We start from the raw sequence: 22,575 nt of genomic DNA, 5'->3' as shown, positions 1-22,575 counted from the left end.
CAGAAGGAAAACAGTGCTGGTCCAGCACTCAGTGGCAAAGTTTGCCTTGCCCTCTCTTCCTGGCATTCAGGACTGTTCAAGGGGATAATTTTCTGTGTTTTATTGCTTTGAGAAATGTGTATTTCTTAAAGGACTGTTCAGGATCTAGAGAAAGTCTGAAAGCAATATGGAATTGTATAGGTAGTTTGTTTCTAGTCTCTTAAAGTTTTTGACCTCTTTCACTCTTTCAGGGATAACCAACTTGTCCTAGTAACAGACTAGGTTCTGGGCCTATGCCTGGGGCTTGTTGTAGGGGACTCATCTGGCCAGACATTCTCAAATCCTGCTATAAATATAATTGTTGACTCAATGACAGAGCGGTTCCTAATACTTGAGAATTTAAAGTGTGGTATTACTGACTGGACCTTCGGTTACTAACACAACTGCTTCCACTGATTCAGAGAGAACCCTTCTGAACAATAAAAACAAAATAAAAACTGGTTCTGGGTGCTCTCGAGGCTGCCCAGGAGGCTCCAGGTGGGAAGGTCTTCCAACTGAGTGACTGGCCATTGTGGAATGATTGACTTTTAAAGAATCGCTGAAAAATTTTTGCTTTCAGCTCGAGAAACGTTTGTAGTTAATAATCTGAGTGACTAGTCTTTTTTTCTCTGTGTCATCCAAGAGATGTCACTACACAGCTTCATGAAAGAAATTGCTCCCAACAGTATATTATTGTTAAAATCAGACAGATCTTACAGAGGTGAGGGTGGGAGGTGGGTTGGCTGAGAGGGGATCGTCAGGGAAGCTCCTCTGCAGATCTCTGGGCAGAGGCTGCTGTGGTGTCCACAAGCTGGCCAGGCACTCACTTCAAGGAAGAGCAGCATTCTAAGGAGAAGGAGCGGCGTGTACAAAGGCTTTGTGGTAGAGATGAGCCCAGTGTGATCGAGAAGCAGTGGGAAGATAATTGTGGCTGAGGCAGAGCAGGGCCAGCCAGGGAGGGAGGTCAGCCAGAGGGACAGGCAAGGCCAGATCATGATGGGACTGTGGCCAAGCTGGGACTTAGGGTTGAGCTCTGAGTGTGAGGGGTTTGGAGCAGGGAAGTGATGTGATTTAAGTATTTTAAAAGGTGGTCCTAAGGAGACTAGAAATTGAAAGTGAGGGTGAATTTTCTGTTCTACCTAATATTGGGATCACTTGGAAAAACATTAAACTTTTGTTTTCATTTTATCTTTGACATTTTAGAGTAATTAATACCACCTGCCTTCCTAGTAATTTGGGATTCTGTCAGTTTTCTGGGCTCTTTGTGAGGAGAGCTATTGTGTAAATAAGTGTACTCTGATCGTTAATTATAATCAAATGATCTCTGTGTGATCCTGTCATTTAAAACATGTAGTTAATAGTGTGTAAAATAGTTCTCAGCATAGCCAGCAGCTGGAAGATTACAAGTTGCGAGAAACTCATCAAGTTGAACCACATGGGGATTTTTGTATAGAAGTGTGACACCAGTTCCTCCTTCCCTCCTCACTGTTCCTGTTTCAGGGTGTGCACCCGCCTTGCTGTCTAACCCTTGAAGCCTGGGTGGTCTGTGCCCCCGCCTACCCCCATCTCCCCCACCCCCCACCTTTCCACAAGGTTTCTTCCCTCTGGAACACCCTGCCCCTGGGCGCGTACACCCTCCTGCTTCCCACTGGCTCCGAGGGTTCAGCTTGGTGTCCCCAGGCTGGGAAAGTGCCTGCTCTGGACATCCTATTCCTGCCTTCCTCAATACCATGATGGAGAGCAGCTGTTTCCACCCTGGACTGAGGTGTTTCATCTGTGTAACAATCTCAAGGATTAATAGGAAGTATTGGTTTTATTTTCTAGATGAGGAAACTGAGGCTCAGAGAGGTTAAGAAACTTGCCCATAGTTATCTTGCTAATGTGCCACAGAGATTCATTCGTTGTTCATTCATTCTGTCATTACTGCCTTGTCATGCTGGGCACTGCGCCCACCTCGGGAGTTCATCCTGAGTGAGGCAGGTGTGGGCTGTGTGTTTATCTCCCTCCTCAGCCACCTGAGCTCTTGAGCAGGCATGCTTCCAGAGCAAGGCTCCTCCACGGGTGCTCGGTGACTGCAGAGTGAATGAATGATGCCGACAGCCTGCCCTTGTTGGAGCCTTGGGTAGGGTGCTATCCCATCAAGCCCCCAGCTTTTGTTTTGTTGGAGTCATGCTCACATTCCTAACCTCTCCTCTCCATCTTCCATCACCTGTGTCATAGGAGGAAGCGTAGCCTGGTGCAGGGGCAGGCTCTGGGGCTCCTCACCTGGGTTTGAATCCCAGCTCTACTACTTCCACTGGGACGGGGGGCATGGCAACCCACCCCAGTATTCTTGCCTGGAGAATTCCTTGGACAGAGGAACCTGGTGGACTATAGTCCCTGGGGTCACAAAGAGTTGGACACGACTGAGTGACTAACACTTTAACTTTTCTACTGCTTCCTAGCTCTGTGGCCTTGATCAAGTTATTGTAGCACTTTTGTGCCTTATTTCTTCATCTGTAAAATGAGAGTTATAGTAGCTTCCTGGTAGCACTGTTCTGAGAATGAATGGTGCCTAGCACCTAGGAAGCGCTCAATAAATATTGACTTGTTAATTCTGCCATCTGCTGAGGATGGAGACTGCATCCCACACCACTCTGAATGCAGGTGTGAACACCTCACAACTCTCCCCGGTGTCTGCAAATTGATTAGGGCTTGTAAACGTGGGCTGAGGGAAGAAAAGATGGGAGACAGTACTGGACTATCCAGGTTAGAGTTCCACCCTCGCTGATGCACGTCTGATGGCCATGGGGCATGTGGATGCTGACCATGTGAGACCCTTGTAAGGGTCAGGACTGCCTGAACCATGGCCAGCTTTGGACCCCCTTTTTTTCCTTGTCTTTTCCCCTGCTGTCCTAGGCTTGACAAGTTTCCTGTTTTGCTCTACTTGGCATCTCCCTTCTACCCATCCTGGTCCCTATCAGACTTGACGTTTTAGTCCGGTAAATTATTATGTCAGCTCATGTGTTACCAGTGCCCCTGTTCGCCATAGTAACCGATAACAGAAATGGTCCCTCATCCCCTACTTTTGCCCAAATGCTGTTACACCTTTGCTGCATCTGCTGAAGCCTTAGTAGTGAGGTTTCTCAGTTTATTACTTTCATTTGCTTAATATTTTCATTCTTTTAATCAAGGAAGCACATGTTAATACATTTAAGTCACAAAGAATATCCTAGGAGCTTGAATGTTAGTTCAAATTAAAGTATTAAAACAAGTCTAATATCTCATTAGTAATCATCACACTATACATTTAGCATCTATTTCTAAGATTAGGTACTTCAAGTTTAGATTTACTTTTGTTTTGTAATTTTTATTTTATATTAGAGTATTGTTGATTTACAATGTTGTGTTTCAGGTGTATAGCAAAGTGCTTCAGTTATACATAGATCTTTTTTTCTTTTTTTTGAGAATCTTACCCCATGTAGGTTATCACAGAGTTTTGAGTAGAGGTCTCTGTACTCTGCAGTAGGCCCTTTTTGATTATTTTATGTATAGTAGTGTTTGTGTGTTAATCCCAAGCTCCTACTTAGGTGTTGTCCCTCCCTTTCCCCTTTGGTAACCAGAAGTTTGTTTTCTAAATCTGTGAGTCTGTTTCTGTTTTGTAAATAAGTTCATTTGTATCAGTTTTTAAGATTCCACATATAAGTGATATAATATGATATTTGTATTTCTCTGACTTAACTTCACTTAAAATGATAAATTTACTTTTGAACCTGAACTGTCAGAAGCATTTCATTTTGTAATTCTTAAATTTTCCCATTTGCTCAAACCAGATAGAAATACTGGATGACCCAAATCATGGTGGTGTTTTTTTGTTTTTGTCAGCATGCTGTTCATTCTTCTCTCTCTCTCTCTCTCTCTCTCTCTCTCTCTCTCTTTTTTTTAAGCTTTGTGGCCATGCTGTGTGGTATGTGGAATCTTAGTTCCCCAACCAGGGATCAATCAAACCTGCGCCCCTTGCAATGAAAGTGCAGAGTCTTAACCGCTGGACCACCAGGAAAGTCAGCAGTGAAGGTTATTGCAAATGACCTTACTCTTAGGATGACTTGGCTTGAGTCCACTCAAATTCTCTTATCATCTCTTGCCAGTAGGAGGCTCTTCTAAAACATTTTAAACTCAAAGAAATCTAACAGTTTGTTTCATCTCGCACTCTTTAGTTGAAGGTAGTGGAATGTTCAGAGAAGGCAATGGCAACCCACTCCAGTACTCTCGCCTGGAAAATCCCATGGACGGAGGAGCCTGGTAGGCTGCAGTCCATGGTGTCCCTAAGAGTCAGATATGACTGAGCGACTTCACTTTCACTTTTCACTTTCATGCACTGGAGAAGGAAATGGCAACCCACTCCAGTGTTCTTGCCTGGAGAATCCCAGGGACAGAGGAGCCTGGTGGGCTGCCGTCTTTGGGGTCGCACAGGGTCGGACACGACTGAAGCGACTTAGCAGCAGCAGCAGCAGCAGCAGCAGTGGAATGTTGAGAAAATGCCCAAGGTTCCACAGCTGTTTGTGTGGCAAATTTGGAGGGAGTCTTCCAAATTTTGGCTGTGAGAGCCCTTCATAAGAGTGAAAAATGACTTCTGAATCATCAAAAATTAAATGCAATCAGTGTAGCTTTTTTGGGTTTGTTTATTTGAGGTATATAAATATCTATGTGTATTTTTATTTAAAAATTGGCATTCCCAGCAATGTATACCCAGTGATACCCTAAACCAGACAGATGAACCACTCCCATTGCTGCCTGTTAGGGGGAATTAATTGTGTGCAAGCATTGACAACCTCCCTCTAGGTGAAGGGACGTCAGCCCACCATCCAGTTGTGGATAGCTGTGTCTGGGAAAGGTTGAATGGAGTGAGTCCTGAACGTTTTGAAAAGTGTACATCAAAGGAATTTCAAATGTAAAGCTTCACAAACTTAAAAAAATCGTTTGTTTGGCTGTGCCAGGTCTTAGTTGTGTCGCACGGCATCTTTGATCTTCCCTGTGGTTTGTGGGATCTTTAGTTGGGGTGTGTGGAATCTAGTTCACTGATCAGGAATTGAACCTGGGCCCCCGGCATTGGGAGCTTGGAGTCTCAGCCACTGGACCACCAGGGAAGTCCCCCTCATAAATGTTTGTTTACTAGAAGCTTTTAAAATCAAACAAAAGACCCCAGGATGTCTGATATCTGTATTTACTAAGTGAGAAATTAGAAGCTGTGGTGAGGCTCCTTTGTCGTCGTCCCCCCCACCCCCACAGCTGAAGTCTCCTTTTTACAGGCATTTATTCTTTTCTTTTCCCTTTTCTATCTGTTTCTAATTCATGTGTAATATTGTCAGTGCCATTTCATCTTCTAAAATGTACTCAGATTCATCGTGTGAAACAAGGAAGCCCCAAAAGGCCACGGTGTGTTTTGGAGTCATTTTTTCTCCTGTGCCTCTCAGGGTATTTTCTTGAGTGTGTAGTCTCCCCCGTACATGTAGATTGAGGATGTTGGATCAAACTCTCGATTTTTAAACTACACCTGAGAGGTTCACCAAATATCATTAGAATGTGTGAGCCCAGAGCCCCTGATGAAGTAACAGGACAGAGTGGGGAGCTGTGTGTACTGTGACCTTCCCCCAGTCTTGGAGCTGACTGGGGAAGACCCAGGTCCCCAAGGCTACTGACCGTGGGGGCTGGGCGCAATGTGGGCCAAGACGTGACGTCATGTAGCTGTTAGGAGCGATGGGGAGACAGCACGGACAACAGGGGAAATGCTCATTATGCAACTGAAAAAAGCCAACCGCAGGATGGCTTGTTTGCTGTGATTGCAGCAAAGACAGACTGTAGATGACAGAGGAAAGGGTTGAGTAATGAGAATGCAGCTGGCGGAACTGAGCCCCACTGAGAGGAGCCCTTGTTGGTTTTGACAGCCCTGCGGTAGCCAAAGGAATAGACATTTGGACGTGAAAGTGTCACAGGTTCAGCAGTATAAGGTGAGTCGAATGAGCAAAGCTCTGGGAGCCAGGCCGTCACAGCTGGGCGGGAATGCGCCTGCTTTGGAACCGATGCCGTGCTGCGCAAGAGCAGTGCCACGTCTGACAGTGGGAACAGTGTCCCTGTTTAGAAAAATGTGTTTGTCTCTCACCTAACCCAACATGATTGTTTTCTGTCAGAGAAAGAGGCCCTGTAGTATTGACTAGACAAAATGAGATGCTCCCAAGTTTCAGGAGGTGGTTTTCACGGCAACAGCAAGCTCTGTCTGTGAGAGAGGCTGGCGCTGCTGCTGCTAAGTCGCTTCAGTTGTGTCTGACTCTGTGCGGCCCCATAGATGGCAGCCTACCAGGCTCCCCCGTCCCTGGGGTTCTCCAGACAGGAACGCTGGAGTGGGTTGCCTTTTCCTGTGAGAGAAGCTGACAGCCTTGTTAATCTCTGGAAGTACTTTTGAGTGTGCCTGACCCCCGGTACGTGCTTCTGGAGGACCCTACCCACCCAATCCGGGCGTGGGGCTTGCCGAGCCGTGGCCGCAGTGTGTCTCTCTCAGAGGGAGCGGTTTCCCATGGCTGAGGTACGCGCACTGCACAACGTTCCAGAGATATAAGTCACTTTATTTGCTGATCTCTATCTCTTCCTTTGAGGAATGTTCAGTTTTCCAGATGAAATCATTGGAAACAAAATAGGCTGTGCTGCACATTTGAGCCATTAAAAACAAGTGTTCCTGCTTTGTCGGTTGTGTAAAGCAGTGTATTACCTCAGGTCTTACTCTCTGAGCAGCCCCCATGTGGGAGGTGGCTTGAGGGCTAAAGAAAAGCAGGCAACCCCATCCTTTCTTAGGAGGAACTGACTGGACATACAGGCAGAGCCTGAACTGAGGCTGGAGGCAGAGGGTTCCTAGCAGCCTGTGGGCCCTGCTGGTGGTCGGCCCCGGGGCTGAGTGGGAGAAGGGCTTCCTGTGTGGCTGGTGGTAGACAACCCGGCCCTGAGCCACACAGCCCCCACTGCGGTTGCTAAACCAGTTGCAGTTTAGTTTAACGTGTGCAGCACTGTTTATAAAGAATTCTAACCACTGGAGCCAAAACATCTTCACATAAATGCCTCAGTTATTTCCCATCTGTGGATCTTCAGTATGTATGAATCAAAATTGCCCAGAATTTTCACTTCAACTTTTCTCATCCTGAATGCATCCAGCAAGTTTTTATTGAGTGATTGCTCTGTGGTCTGACTTGAATTTTGAAAGGGTCACTGTGTTGAGAATAAACTGAAAGGCAGGGGAAGCCAGGACAGCATGGGGAGATGACTGCGATCATGCAGTGGAGAGGTGCTTCTAGCAGGCAGAGCTGTTGGGGCTTCAAGGGGGGCTGGTCGATCCTCTTTCAGAGCTGTGGTGCAGAGGGTCACTCCTTCATTCCTGCACAGGCCACTGACAAAACAAAGTGAGGTATTTTCATTAACAGGTTTTTGTACCCTAAAAATATTACGTGGTGATAGTCAAAATTTTCAAATAGTTTAGAAGGTTTACGAGGTAAACTATGGAAGTTTGCTCCCCACTGCCACAAGTTTGAGACCCACTGGGACTTTCTGCACATTGACATACTTTGGTGGGTACCTGATTATGTGGGCAGGGCGGGGGGGCGGGGGGGTTGGCTGTGCTGGGTCTTAGCTCTGGTATATGGGATCTAGTTCCCTTACCAGGGATCGAACCTGGGCCCCCTGCATTGGGAGTGTGGAGTCTTGACCTCTGGACCACCAGGGAAGTCCCCCGATTGTGTTTTAATACCAGTGGGATCAGACTGTATCTATGGTGTTACAGTTCATTCCATTTGATATGCAGGAACACTGTTGCATCTTTCATCCGTGGCTATACACACAGTCTGCTGCCCTTTCTCCTCTGGCTGCCTGTGTTCCACTCCAGGGCTGTATCAGCACTTTTGATTCTTGATGCACAGTGAGATGGCTTTCGGTATCTTATTCTTCCTGCTATTAAAATCAATACCACCGTGAATACCTACCTTTGACCTTTGGGTGAGTTTATCTGTAAAAGTTTTAGAAGAACTAGTTGGATCAAAGGCTATGAGGTAGCGCAGGTTAGGACAGGTATGGAAGACCATGCATATGCGTGCTTGATTTTCAGTAGTGCGTCTCACAGCTACTTGCGGCTTGAATTGTTATTGGTTAGCAGACAGAAGATCCTGGTTACCCTGCAGCTCCAGCCCCCCTGGAGTCCTCAGTGCCGTCTCAGGCAGGTCTGTGGGCTCCTGCCCTGCTGTGGCTGCTGCTGGCACCTTTGTTCCCAGGGGCTGCCCTCTGCTGGAAAGACCCCTCCCCTGTCTTTTACACACCCACTTGCTCTCCACCTTGGGTCCTCAGAGAGGCATGACCATTCTGCCTCCATAAGAGCTTTCCTCCACTCTCTTATAGCACCTCATTTATCTCTGCTCTAGCCCTGTTCACACTCGCAGTTGTTTTCACTTTCCTGTGCGTCAGTCTGCCCTACTCGGATACCAGGCCTGGGCCTGCAGGGGCTGTGTCAGTCCTGTGCGTTGCCCCATCCATGGGGCTTAGAGTGGCTGGCACATAGTAAGTTCTCAAACACCGGTTTGTAGAATGAATGGGAAATCCACTCCTTACTGAAGGAATGATTCTCTCCTCACTCTGGGCCAGATAGTGGCTTAGAAGAAATTGTAGTCACTTCATTAATCAATGAAGAATCTCCCACCCTGGATAAGGAGGGAGGAACAAACCCTATACCCAGCATATGCTCACGGCCAGGCCTGCAGGGTAGCACAGGCCAGGCTAGTGTTGTGTGTGGGCAACAGCGAGGATGCCTCCCTTCTTCTCTGCCTTCTAAAGTCACAGAGGATTAGAGATGACTTCTCCAATGCCGACTTTGAGGGTAGATGAGGCGCTAATGGTAAAGAACCTGCCTGCCAATGTGGGAGACATGAGTCATGGGTTCGATCTCTGCATCAGGAAGATCCCCTGGAGGAGGGCATGGCAACCCACTTTACTGTTCTTGCCTGGAGAATCCCATGGATAGAGGAGCCTGGCGGGTTACAGCCCATGGGGTCGCAAAGAGTCAGGCACGACTGAGTGATTTAGCATGCACGCACAAGCTACATGCGCCTTTTCTCGGAATGTTCTTGCTTTGTAGTAATAGCCTTTTGACCTAATGACTCGTTCTGTTTTTATTTCTTGGAACAAATTAAGGGCATTAAGGGGGAGCTGAATGTACTTATGTAATGTGTACCGTTGCTTACCTGATATCTCTAATCAGGCCCAGATGGGAGGAGAGAAGTTATGCCAGCTCTCAGGTTGGACCAAGGGCACCCTTGGCAGCCTCCATTAATCTTTGAGATTCTGCCCACTGTTTTAGGAATGGCTCTGACTAGGGGCTTCCCAGGTGGCACTAGTGGTAAAGAACCCATCTGCTAAGAGACGTACGAGATGCAGATTCAATCCCTGGGTTGGGAAGACCCTGGAGGTGGGCATGGCACCCACTCCAGTACCCTTGCCTGGAGAATCTCATGGACAGAGGAGCCTGGTGAGCTATGGCCCATAGGGTTGCAAAGAGTCAGACATGACTAAAGCAACTTAGTACGTACTGACTCACAGTGTTTACATCCATCAGCAGCTGAAGTCACTGGAACCCAGAGATCTGGGAACTCTTTCCCCCACCTCAGTCATGTCTGGATTCCTGAAGAAAGTCTCTTAGAATGTATTCAGCAGTCATCTTCTGAGGGCCTGCTATGTACCCAGGTTACACATGGGGCACCACGGATGTGTTTTCAGCAGTGGGAGGAGAAGGGCTGATGATTTGTACACTTAGGATTTTCTTGTTCTCAAGTCTCAATTTGTTTTTTTTACACTTTTGATGGGAAGATAAGGTCCCAGGTCAGGTCAGCTCAGTTCAGTCACTCAGTCATGTCCAACTCTTTCTGACCCCATGGATTGCAGCACATCAGGTTTCCCTGTCTTATCACCAATTCCTGGAGCTTGCTCAAACTCTTGTCCATCAAGTTGGTGATGCCATCCAACCATCTCATCCTCTGTCGCCCCCTTCTCCTCCTGCCTTCAATCTTTCCCAGCATCAGGGTCTTTTCCACTGAGTCAGCTCTTTGCATCAGGTGGCCAAAGTATTGGAGCTCCAGCATCAGTCCTTCCAATGAATATTTAGGGTTGATTTCCTTTAGGATGGACTGGTTTGATCTCCTTGCAGTCCAAGGGACTCTCAAGAGTCTTCTCCAGCACCACAATTCGAACATATCACTTCTTTGGCGCTCAGTCTTCTTTATGGTCCAAGTCTCACATCCATACATTATTACTGGAAAAATCATAACTTTTATTATATGAACCTTTGTCAGCAAAGTGATGTCTCTGCTTTTTAATATGCTGGCTCTTCACAGGCTCTTAATCAATCTTGTGTAGAACTGATCTTCTGTTAGTGTCTAAGCCAGGACTGAACCCAGGCAAAAAATGAATTCCTGAAAATGAACTTTTCCAGGTGTCAAGTTGCTTCTCTGCCCAGAGCAGGCACCCGCTCTCCCCTGCGCCTTCTCCCTGCAGCTGCTCCCTGGCGCTGGCCAGCAGCTTAGCCAGTGGCTAGATTTGGCCACTTTGAGACTCGCCTGAGCCAGAGCTCAGATATTCCCTGAGAAGCTTGAAACAGAGACCAGCTGCTCTGGTTAGAAAACTCTCTGCTGCTGCAGTTGTGGGCTGGGGTGCTTCTAGGAGAGCCCTGGCTCAGAGCATGGGATCCCACCAGAAAGGAATACTGTGAGATGCAGCACTGGGGCCCTGGCCTGCGAAGCCTGCCCAGCCATTGCGATATCCAGGGTCAAGAGGACACGCTGCCTCTGTGACTGTGGAGCAGAGGTCCTGCCCGTGTCCTGCCAGGTAGAGTATGTGTGGCACTCAGGCCGCTCTGTCTGGTTATGGAGTGCAGGCATGTGGGGTGCTTGACCACAAGGCACCATAACTTGCTCTTTAAGTGTATTGAGAATAGGGGGCTGTGTTCAAGTTTTGAAGCTGGAAATCCGTCAGATTAAACCTTTTAATCCAGTTAGATCTTATGTTATAAGACACATGGTTTATTTAAACTTGAGATTGTTTCTAGAAAGCCTCTTAGTATGATAGAGAACAGTACCTTCATAAGCAGGCACAGTTGGTGTCCTGCTTGGGTGACCATGGACCAGTTACCTAGCCTCCCTTAACCTCGGTTTTATCAGCTGTAAAGTATAGATGAAAGTGATTATACCTACTATCTAATAATAATTACAATGTGACTTAGTATGTGTCACTTACTCGGGAGCCTGCAGTGTTCCCCCTGTATGTCCAGCCGTGTTGGACCCTCACAGTAATTCTGTGATACGGGTTACATTATTGTCTCTTGTTTACAAGATAAGGCCACTGAGGCACAGAGAGGTTAGGTACCCTGCCCACTTTTGCCTGGCTAATGAGTAGCACGTCTGGGACTAGAGCCCAGGCAGCTCCTGCTCCTTCCTGTGCTTCTAGACTGTCTCACCGGGAATCACAGGATTAAGTGTGATAGCATGAGAAGGTGCCTAGAGTCGAGTCTGGCACCCTGTAAGTGTGACAGTGTAGATCACTCTGCCTTCTCCCTCCCACGGCTCAGCGGTCTCCTGACTGTGGTAAGAGTGTTTCAGATCTCTGGCTGTGAGATCTGAATGCAGGGTGCTGTGAAGGAGGCTGGAGTCTCACTCTGTCACTAAGAAGTCAGGGAATCTCATGGGGCTGTGGATGGGTCATTCCATCAGTGTGATTTGTGCTTGTGAACGTAGCAGGAGTCCTTCAACTTCTTCCTCCTAGCAGGGGAAATAATCACCCTGTTACCCTCACTTGGATTTAGATCATTGAATCATTGCTCAGAGACAATCACTTTAGCTTGTTTGTCTTCAGTCTTTCTAACTGACCCTCACACGGACTGTGTCAGAATAAACCAGTCTGAATCCGGGGCCTCAGTGGCTGAGATGAGCCAGTCATGGGAAGAGGGAAACTGTGCCCAAGACAAGCAAAGCCCGGTGGGAACTGGCGAGTGGAGTCAGGTGTCAAAGGTGGACTATTTCCACTCACATTTTGCCCCAGGTCCTCGTCCTGTGGGATGAGTAGGACAGGCTGAAACAGGGTGAGCCCAGAGATGCAGCAGCTCTGCTTCTGCCTGTTATCCTCACAGGGTCTCTGCCACTTCCTCCAAGGGGTGAGGCATTAAGGCTCTCAGCCTGTTGGTTTAAGTGTGCAGATTGTTCTTCAGAAAGCTCCTCGAAGTCTTCAGTAAGATGTTGCAAAGGTTTACTTGTTGATGTGAAATACACACTACACATATAACACGCACACATATGTCAGTGCTGAGTTTGGAGTGTGTTGGCTTTCTCCCACCTGAAGGAGGCTCTGCAGATGGTGCTGCCCTGAAGGCGGTCACGGAAATGGGAGTTGTGAAATGGAGACAGCTTGCTTCCTTATAGTGGGGGATTTAAAACCTGCAATGTTGTGTTTTTTCTTTTATAGGTGTGTCCACAGATTTTGAGCATCTGAAGCGGACCTCTAATTTAAGCACTCCCTGCTGCTCCCTCACCCTTTGGAGAGATGTCTGTCACTTACGATGATTCCGTTGGAGTCGAAGTGTCCAGCGACAGCTTCTGGGAGGTAATGCCCATGGTTTCTTCCAGATGAATGCAGAGACCAAGCCACTGGTGCCTAACACCCCCTCTTTATTGACTGGGGCTGAGGTGACGAGATGAACGTACACCAGAACCAGCCAGGCCTCCGATCTAAGTGGCAGCGAGTATGGCCTAGCTCTCTGTGAGGATGGTAAGCTTACCATGCTAGAAAAGTTTGATAACAGAAGAGGTTAGAGGTGTTCATTAAGGTCTTATCAGGTTGTCCATCCTCATCGCTTCCTTTCCATGCTAACCCTGCTGTGACTTGAAATTACATACACTGATTACCAGGCTTGGTCTCAGAAGCGGCATTACTCTTGAGTTTTGTAGAAAAATGGATGGTGGTGATGTGACATCATGTTGGGCAATGCAGACAAGTGGCCAGGAGGCTGAACAAACTGCCCTTGAACTTCTTGGAGCATCTTCTTGTCTGTGCCTGCAACGAATTCCTTTCCTAATCAGATTATGTTGTGGCTTGGGTTTTTTGTTTGTTTTTTAATGGAGGTCCTTCTTCCTGAGTCCCACTTATTTCTTTGTGTTGTTTAGTTGCTCAGTCATGTCCAACTCTTTGCAACCCCATGGCTCACCAGGCTCCTGTATCCATGGGATTTCCCAGGCAACAGTATTGGAGTGAGTTGCCATTTCCTTCTCCAGGGGATCTTCCTGACCCAGGGATCTTCCCCACATCTGCTGCATTGGCAGGCAGATTCTTTACCGCTGAGCCACTGGGCACTTACTTGTTACCTGCTGGATAAAACGGAGTCCATGAAATCTTGTTTATGTGGCTACTTAGGCTTCCCAGGTAGCTCAGTGGTAAAGAATCCACCTTCCAATGCAGGAGATGTGGGGAACATACCCTGGGAAAGGAAATGGCCACTTACTCCAGTATTCTTGCCTGGGAAATTCCATGGAGAGAGGAGCCTGTGTGGGTTACAGTCCACGGGGTCACAAAAGATTTGGACACGACTTCGCAACTAAACATGTGTCAAAACCCCTGGAACCATCCCAGCAGCTGTGGGCTTAGTGGAAAGAGCACTGGCTTTGTAATTGGAAAGCTCTGGGTTCTGATCTCAGCTGTGCCATTACTAGCCATCTGTGTGACTTTGGGCAAGTTGCTTGACTGATCTGAGCTTCAGGGTTTTCAACTCTAAGAGGGATGATGGTACTGGTCTTCAAGGGAGGCTGCCACCAGGAAACAAGAATGGCAACATCAGAGCCCTGCGGTGCTTTCCTGAGACAAAAGGCCCAAGTGTTGCAGAGCCCCATGGTGGAGCCTGCGGTCTGTTGGAGACAAGCACAGAGAAGTTCTGGGAACTTAGATTAATTAGGTGTGTGATTGTGTCTGACATCAAACACTATCAATATTACAGTCTAACACAGACAAGTGATCACAGGAGCCCAGCTCAAACTTCTCTTAGCACTTTTCTTCTCTGTGTACTGGGGGAAAGGTCATCATTGCCTTTTAGCTGACTACGTCATTCTATTAGAAGTCAGTGTTTATTGAGCACCTACTGTGTGCTGGGCCCCGTGAGTTCACGTGAAAAGTGTGACCACCTGAGTCCCTGTTCCTTGGTAGCCTTCCTGGTGGGGATCCGGGCTGGAGCTCAGTCTTGGTAGCCAGAGTGGCACATGTGATCTGGGAAGCACCTCAGCAAAGGCAGCCAGAGAGTTGTGGGCACATGCCAGCCGCTCAGCAACAGCGGGCCCTTGGCGTGGTCAGGTGCACTCTTACGGCCTGCAGGTGGGTTGGTAGTGAAGCTGGATCAGAACAGGGAGTTCTGAGCCACAGGTGGAGGTGCCTCGGGGATGTGACTGGGATTGAGGACCTGCGTGGCCCATAGGCAGGTCTGGGTTCACGCACAGCTGGGGCCCCGCTTGCTGGGCCCTGGAGCCCGTGGAAGCCCTCGGGGACCCGGAGCTGACTGCAGAGCCTCCCTGTGAGCTCCTGTGAAGCCGGCCTTTAGACATGCAGGTCCTCACCCATCTCAACACTGATCTGAAACTATCGGCAGAATCCTTTACAGTCATGGGGAAACCTCCTGTTTGGTGACTGTGGTGACAGTGCCACTGGCCTCAGTCAGCGCCGGCCTGAAGCACAGGGAGGCCTTGTGAGGGGTGGGCCTGCAGAGACAGGCTCAGACACAGGCTTGGGAACCGAGCGGTCTGGGTGTGGCTCCCTGCCCTGTCACTGCTCTGTGTGCGTGTGTGTGTGTGGCTTAGGCAAGGGACTGCTTTCTCTTATCCTCAAAGTTCCCAGTCTGTAAAATGGGGATAATAACAGTAGCCACATCCTAGCATTGTGAGAGTTGGGGAATGGAAGTAAAAGTGAAAGTCACTCAGTCGTGTCCAACTGTTTGTGACCCCACGGACTATACAGTCCATGGAATTCTGCAGACCAGAATACTGAAGTGGGTAGCTGTTCCCTTCTCCAGCGGATCTTCCCAACCCCAGGATCGAACCTTGGTCTCCTGCATTGCAGGCGGATTCTTTACCACCTGAGCCACCACGGAAGCCCAAGTTAGGGAATGAATACATGTAAAGTGGCGTCAGGCATCAAGACAGGTGCCGGCTGGGAGCTCTGTCCCTCTGATGCGAGGGGTGGGGGTCATCACACACACACATACACAATGTACAGTCTGTTCCTGTGGGGTGTGTTGGTCAGCACTGTCTTAATTACCCAGTTGATGTCAGAAACTTCTGTGGAAAAATTAAGTAGCTAAATATAGTTCTATTGCAGAAGTCTTCAGCTGCTTGTTAAAAAAATAAAATGTAGGTGAAAGTTGCAGTCTGTATTGTCAGCATATGTTAAGTCAAGTGGCTTGAACAAGCCCTGTCACTGATGTAAACCCCTAGGCTCCCTGTTAAATTCTTAACTGCGATGTCAGTAGACAAGAACATTTCTCGTCCGAACGATACAAAGGCAAATGGGCTTATTTTCTAGACAGGCTCTGCTCATCTGGTGGTGCTGTCCCGACGTTGCTCTTCAGCTCGTACCGATCAGCAGTGCCTCTCCCCCCGCCCACTTGACGGTCGTGCCCTGAGTGGAGGTGTGATTGCTCAGCCGAGCCAGCTGAGTGACCCAAGTGCACGCTGCCAGCTGCACGTCTCCAGGCTGCCGGCAAGGTCCCTCTTTCCCGTGGAAGGCCACTTCTCACGGGTGTGACTCCACAGGGCTGTTGTACAAATCTAAGGAAAGCATTGAAGTCTCGAGGTGGAAGGTCTTTTGTGCCTGATTTTACCCCTTTCCACCACAAGGTGCTGACTGAGTAACCCAGTGAGTAACTGGGTCATGCTGGCTTCTTCTGCATGCTGGCTGTGTGCCTGCACAGGAGAGACGTGGCCCTGCCCTGCAGGAGCCTGTGGCTGTGACATTCAGAAGTCAGCTCCCTGAGGCAGGAGACACAGAGATCATTGTGGGAGGCGCTGTAGAATTTGCTGGGGCACACGGGGGGCAGTGGGGCTCCCCCTGGAGGAGGGAGCAGGAAAGGTGGCATGGAAGATGGGCAGGGTTGGTGCTGACTAAGCACTCAGATGTTCGCCAGATGGATGAATGAACAAGCGGTGCTCTTGGGAGGAAGAGAGATTACTCTCAGGGACATATCAGCCAGAAGTAGTGGGTATTTGGAGGGGACGCTTTCTGTATCCCCAACACTGCAACATGGTAGGAAACCACTCAGAAGTGAGGAGGGTGGGGAGCTGATCCCCACAGTGGAGGAGCTGGAGGAGAAAGGACGGTGGCCTCCATGGAGAATGAGGGCAGTGAGGCCAAGCCACAGCTTTGCCCTCGGTGTCGTGGCGCTCAGAGAGGGCCCTGCTGCTGGCCTCACCTGAGAAGGCATGTGGGGTGGGTAGGGCTGGGAGCCAGGGGAGGGACAGCATTCTAGGCTGGAACAGCGTCTGCAGATTGCAGTGAGCATGGTCCTGCAGAGGCTGAGGGTCTTGACCTCTTTGGAGTCAAGGGCCTGTTTGGGGCTGAGCAGTCATGTGGGAGTAGATAGGTTGAGGCCGAGTGGAGGTGGTTCCCCAAGAGGGTGACTCCTTTAGCTGCCAAGTGGCTGAAGTTTGAGCCTGGGCATCCTGCCCACAGGCTTCCCAGCGAGGGAAGCTTCTGGCAAGTCCTCTAGCTCATTCTCACTTGGGGAGCCTGCAGGCGCACCCCCACATCTCCACTTCCAGGCCCTGCCTCTGGGTCTCTCCTCTGGCTCTGGAGGCTGGGGCACAGAGAGAGCCGAGGCTTCAGGCCACGGTGCTCTCCCAGTGCCACCAGGGAAGCCTGGCCGCCCTCTGCCCTGGCAGGTTCTAGGAACACGACAGCAGGTTTGGGCCCAGCAGGCCCGAGAGCTGCTGCCTCAGTCTCTGAGGGCTCCTGAGGGCCGGGCTGGGAGGGCAGACTGCTGATTTTTGGGTCCAGCCCTGCCTCTGGCTCACATCCCTGAGGAGGAGCCCTGTTCAGCTGTCAGCAGTGCTGCTGTTAGAGCTCAGGCCTCCCCGGATGATGCCAGGTTGGGGCTGGCTGTGAGCACTCTCCATGGGCACAGGGGGCCTTGGAGGAGAGTATTTTGGAGATGAGGACATAAATGTCTTGCTGTAGAACGTTAGCCCCGAAGAGTTGGCAGATGACTAGTATTTGCCATCTGCTTCAGAGAAGTTTCTCTCTGCAGTTCCACTCAGACTTGAGCACTGTGGATGTGGCACAGCACATGAGAACATCTCGGGCATCAGGGTTTTGTCTGGAAAGCTGTCCATGTGGCATGGGATGCCTTGTTCCCATCCTTCAAGACCAGTTTTGTAGGTAACATTTAGAAGATGCTGCTGCCCTAGGTTCATGGATTCCATAAAGCCTGATTTGGCATCTACCACAAGCCAGGCCCTGGGCTGAGTCCTGGGGTCCCAAAATGAGTGCAGAGTCTTGGGACCCCAGAGCCATCATTCATGGCGGGCAGTCCTGGGCGGCAGCGCGGGTGCTGTGAGTGGAAGCAGGAGGGGGTGAAAGCGACCGTCTCCTTGCCTCTGGGCAGCAGTGGTCCTTCCAAGTGTCCTCTGCCTGCCCTTGTCCACACACACAGATCTGGGGGGCCTGCCCTGCACAGCAACCGTGCTGTAGGTGTGTCGGCCTGCTCCTCACCCCACAGTGCTCAGACAGGGCTCCCAGCAGGCTGGTGGCTTGCCTTTATTTCTCCACAGTTTCCAAACAGATCCATCGATTCATTCTTACAAGCAAGTCCTGGTGTCTGTTGAGCCATGACCAAGGCTTAGGGCACCAGCTCCCTGTACCACCAGATGTTCCACCTGTTGTCCTCCCTGCAGCCAGGGCAGCCCATCAGAAAAGCAACCTTGCGTGATTCCTGCCCTGCATGGGAAGCTTCACTTTTCTGCATCGCCTTCAAAGTGAAACTGTGACTTTTGTGTAGCTAGGACTTGATCATGTGCTGGGAGCTGCTGGACGCCAGGAGCTCTGGCCCGGGCTCCAGCCACGCTGAGCAGTGATTTTTGCCACGCCCTGTACCCCACACCTGGGTGTGTGCACGCTGCTAAGTCATCGAGCCCGTGTGCACATAAGCTGTGTGCTTCTGGCCCGTGTACTCTCTGTGAGTTCTGACCCGGGATGAGTTTAGAAATGAAACTCAGCAATGGGGCTGGCACTTGTGGCACACTTGCTCTGTGCCAGGCCCCTGCTCTGCTTTCCATGGGTGCTCTCAGCCCTCACCGATCGTGAGCTCCACTTTACAGGTGGGGAAACTGAGGCCCGGGTGGGGACTGTGCTAGCTGGGGACTCAAGCCCCTGCTCTCTAGAATGCTTTCCTGCCTTTGCTTATGGCCTCCTGGGAGCGAGAAGAGACATGTTCGTTTGCAGAGATGCCACATACTCAAATGCCTCTGCTTCGACGTGAAGTCGCCCCCTGTCTGGGAACATTCAGTGCTGTGTAACCCTGAGGGCTCAGAGGAGAGAGACGACCTGCTCAGAGTCCTGGGAGGAACACAGCGTTGCTAATCCCTGCTTCCCAGGGAGGGTGTGAGGACTAGAGATAGCGTCTGCGGGGCCAGGGGCCAAATGACTCCCGAGACAGACTGGTGTCTCCTCTTCACGCATGAATGTCACACCTGTGGAGACAGGTGAAGGCAGACAAATCAGGTGGTCTTTCTTCTGCTCACTGCAGGCTTGTACCTCCCCTGTCTAAACACCATTGTTGTAAACGCCTGGTAAAGAATCACTCCGTGTTTTCCTGGAAAGAATTGAACAGTCAGGATTTTTTTGCATCAAGCTTATCCTCTGAAGATTAATTTTTATTTTCTCACTTGATTTCAGTGATGGCAAAAGTAATTTGTGTAAGCCCTGTAGGAGAAAACATTTTCTATTTCTACTCAGTAACAAACAGAAATGCATGCTTTTAGAACTGGAGAAGTCCTGAGAGCTCAAGCAGCCTGTGGTGGCTTAGCTCCCTTGAGACGTCTGTATACATATGTGCGGTGTGGGTGCAGTGAGCTTAGTGCTGAGAGATCCAGGCACAGAGGCGGGGTGAAGGAGCTGTGTCCTGTGGGGCAGGGTGTTTTGGTTTTTTTTAAATGGGAGTCATGAAAGGTGGGCCAAGGCGGGGTGGGATACTGTGGAAGCAGCAAGTGGAGGAGGGGGTGAGCATGGAAGGGGGTGCTCCCTGCAGGAAGTGCTGTTTGTTCTCACTTTTCCAATCTGACACTTTCTACGCTAGATCACTTGGCTTTTACCCTGGGGGTTCCTTTCACTGCTGGAGTTTCTGCCAGAAGCAGCTTGGTCTTCAGCGAGCCCTTACTTAAGAGAGCTGGAACCGATCTCACTGTCTGGGTTGGCAGCAACTCTCACAGCAAGGAGGTGGTGCTCACAGAGCCCCTGCTGGAGTGTGAGGGGGAATGTAAGAGGGCAGTGAGCTGTCACCAGGCAGCCAAGTGCTCCTGCCACTTCCCAGGCGCTCGGCTGAAGGACTGTGTGCACGTACACATGTGCTGGGGAGACAGCGCTCCGTGCAGGGTCTTCGGGGCGATGGCTCACAAGTGGGGCATGTTCTGTGCTCAGGCAAGTCCCCAGGCATCACCAGGGAGCCTGGCCAGCCAGTCTTGAGGAGGTCGGGTCTGAAACAAACTTTGTTTAAACACATCCTTCCTCTCTATGTTATTTTGTTCTGCCTTTTGAGTTATGTCTGAAAATTGGAATCTCTCAGTTTCCCCTTCGTCCATTTTTCAGTTAGTCATTTTGAACATTTAGATTAAAGGATGATAATGCAGTCATCTTTAACGTCCAAGTTCGGGGTTTGTGCTATAACATGCTCAAAACAGCAAAAGGTGCCTTGCAGGGTGATGAGCCTCATCTTCTTCACCCTCCTACTTGAGTACAAATTCCAGGAACAGGAGGTGAGTCTGGGAAATGTTGGAGGTGAAAACTGAAAACCAGGAGTTGGGCCAATGAGGCCCAAGGCAGAGGCAGGACCAGCGTGGGTCAGAGCTGAGCCGGAGCACACAGGTCGGGCTCGAGGAGGCTGTTAAATGAACAGCAGCAGTGGCAGGCCGGCAAAGAGCCTCCACGTCTGACCCTCTCGGGGCCCTGCCAGGAGAACTGTGTTAGTATCCTGTTTTGAGAATAGGGAGCCTGGTCAGATTTAGGGTAGCACTGAGGTGAGGAGCTCCAAGACCTTCTTTTCCAGGGCAGGGTGAGTTGGGAGCCCAGATGGGGGGTGAGCTGGAGGGCAGGTTGGAGAACTGGGGGTGGGCTCCTGTAGAAACAAGGGCGCCCAGAGACAGTTTGAGAGCAAGGCACAGAGTTCACAGTTCTCCAAGCATACCCCTCACTCTTTGGTGTTTACAAGCACGTGTCCCAGATCTTACAGCCTTAAGATCAGATGTGACCTCCTGTTAGGAAAGGGAGGTTCAGACTAGAGATTGGGGTGGACTGAAGAAGGGTGCCTGAGAAAGAGGCCCTGCTGGTGTGAATGGATGTGGCGTCTACTGAGGACTCCGCAAATGTCAGCGGGAAGCGTGGCACAGCAGGGAGGCTCTCGGAGCCCTCTCAGCTGCCTGGACACCAGGGACTTAGATACTGACCTGGACCTGAATTTGACTGAAAGCCGGGTGAGTACTGTGAAAGAACCACGAGGCTCTTCTGCTGGTCTGTGCTTGGCAGAATTAGTTGTTCATTTGTCATCTGTGGAGTGTGTATCTGATGATGTGTTCTGAGAGCTGATTTTTAGCTTTCGTGGGGAGAACTCAAGGACTCACTGGATTGAGAAAAATGAATAAAGGAACACGACTTACTTCATTGCCTGTGCCTCTCGCTGGGCGCTCAGCAACTTCCCAGTCCCCTCATGTCTACACAGAACGGAATCTCCGCTCCCAGCACCATTCGGGCACTGAGAACATGTTAGAAGGTGCCCTCTGTGTGCCTGGCACGGTGGAGGGAGGAGAATAAAGGCACAGTCCCTGCCTGCAAACCCCCCATGTTGCCACATTCTGCATGTGACAGCAGACATTGCTGCAAGAGTAACAGAGAGGGGACCTTCCCAGAGGGGGCGGCATGGCATGGAGCTCAAGCTTTGTGGGCCTCAACCTCAAGTCTTCAAAAAGGAGCCTTGCCCCGGAGGTCCCTTCTGCTCTTACCTCAGACTTCCCCCTCCTCCAGGTAGCCCTGACCACCTGGAGTGTTCCTTCCAGAGGTTGTCACCATCTGTAATTGTTACTTGACCACAAGTCCCACAAAAGCAGAGACCATGACAGTTTGTTCACCACTGCATCCCTGGTCCCTGGCATAGTCGTTGGCACACAGTAGGTGTTCACCCCATGTTTGTGAGTGGCAAGAGGATATTGCCAGACCCTCAATCATTGAGTCATGAGTGCTCCAAGAGGTAGCCAGCCAGCTGGCGGCATTGACAGACTGTTGAATTAGAAATCCTGGAATTGTGACAGTCCCTCCGAGATCCTCTGATCCTGTCTCCTCTCTTCCTGTTGTGTCTGAATGGACAATTTGAAGAAATGGCCAGGATTTATCGTGTGATGGCTACCCCAGTCTAAAAGCACAGGTACAGCTGAAGGGACCGAAATGCAGACAGAAAGACCCAGTCTTCTGTTAGGGCAGGGCCAGTTCTTTTTGGCTCCTGTCACGAGAGGAGGTGGAGGGAAGGTGGCCTCATCAGAGAGGGCCAGGGGCTGATGGATTCAAACAAGACAGCCAAGGCCCACTCAGCCTACCTCTGCAGGCCTGTAATTAAGGAATTCCTGAAGGCTTGTCTTTCAAGGTGGTTGAGAAAACCCTGGAGCCTTAGGCATCCTGGAGCAGCTTTGGGTGAAGCATTTGTCGCTGAATCTGTGCTCTTGCCTGGAGGGCCACCATCAGCAGCTTTTCCTTCTTGTCCAGTCAGCTTGGCACAGCTGGCTCACTCTTGGACTTGCCTCTTCAGGGTGTAGAGAGAGCAGTTGTGTTGGGCCCGCCGGGTCACAGGTTAAAGGCCATGTACATTCTGAGGGTAAAAGCAAGGTCATCTGTGGCCTTTCCTGGAACCTGCAGGGCTGGTTGGAAGCAGACACATCACCTGAGATTGACCCAGTAAGCCTGGGCTCTGCACCCTCTCTCGCCTCAGCCTGAGGAAGATTCTGGAAGGTGGGATCTGCCTCCTTTCGGCCGCATGACTATGAGTGACTTTGCTTCTTCAAACCTGTTTCCTTTTCTGTAAAATCTCACTGCCTGGGACCATCACAGGATTACATGAGGTGACATGTGGAGCTGCGAGCATGCTGCCTAGCAGAGTATAGGTGTGCTCTATTATGATGCTGCCGCTGATGGAAAACCTCTGTGTGCGGGGCCCGTTACCATGGGGCTTGCGGTCCAGCTGGCCAGGGAGCTCAACATGCACCACTGTGACCTGTGTGGAGC

The 22,575-nt window shown here is 50.1% G+C and overlaps 1 protein-coding gene and 1 long non-coding RNA gene across 6 annotated transcripts in view; one reads left to right on the top strand and one right to left on the bottom strand.

The window, feature by feature from the left end:
* The window catches only part of PACSIN2 (protein kinase C and casein kinase substrate in neurons 2), a 108,902-nt gene that overhangs the window by 62,598 nt on the left and 23,729 nt on the right, over positions 1-22,575 (top strand). For 4 of the 5 annotated variants that reach the window (XM_020877006.2, XM_020877003.2, XM_070453459.1 and 1 more), the window contains one exon: positions 12,532-12,669. In XM_020877006.2, coding sequence (XP_020732665.2) covers positions 12,610-12,669 — 60 coding nt within the window. In that variant the 5' untranslated portion in view covers positions 12,532-12,609. Of the gene's footprint in view, positions 1-5,885; positions 6,006-12,531; positions 12,670-22,575 lie in introns of those variants that run through there. The other variant, XM_070453461.1, reaches the window with a different exon arrangement.
* On the bottom strand, positions 7,084-22,507 carry LOC110127003 (uncharacterized). Its single transcript, XR_002310617.2, has 3 exons — positions 21,306-22,507; positions 20,754-20,926; positions 7,084-7,429 (listed from the first exon to the last, which is right to left on the bottom strand). It is a non-coding gene; the product is annotated as an uncharacterized lncRNA (long non-coding RNA).

Source organism: Odocoileus virginianus, chromosome 23, assembly GCF_023699985.2.
Source record: "Odocoileus virginianus isolate 20LAN1187 ecotype Illinois chromosome 23, Ovbor_1.2, whole genome shotgun sequence".
NCBI lineage: Eukaryota > Metazoa > Chordata > Mammalia > Artiodactyla > Cervidae > Odocoileus > Odocoileus virginianus.
Note: the sequence above shows the minus strand (reverse complement) of the source record. Positions and strands in the feature narration are given on the sequence as shown.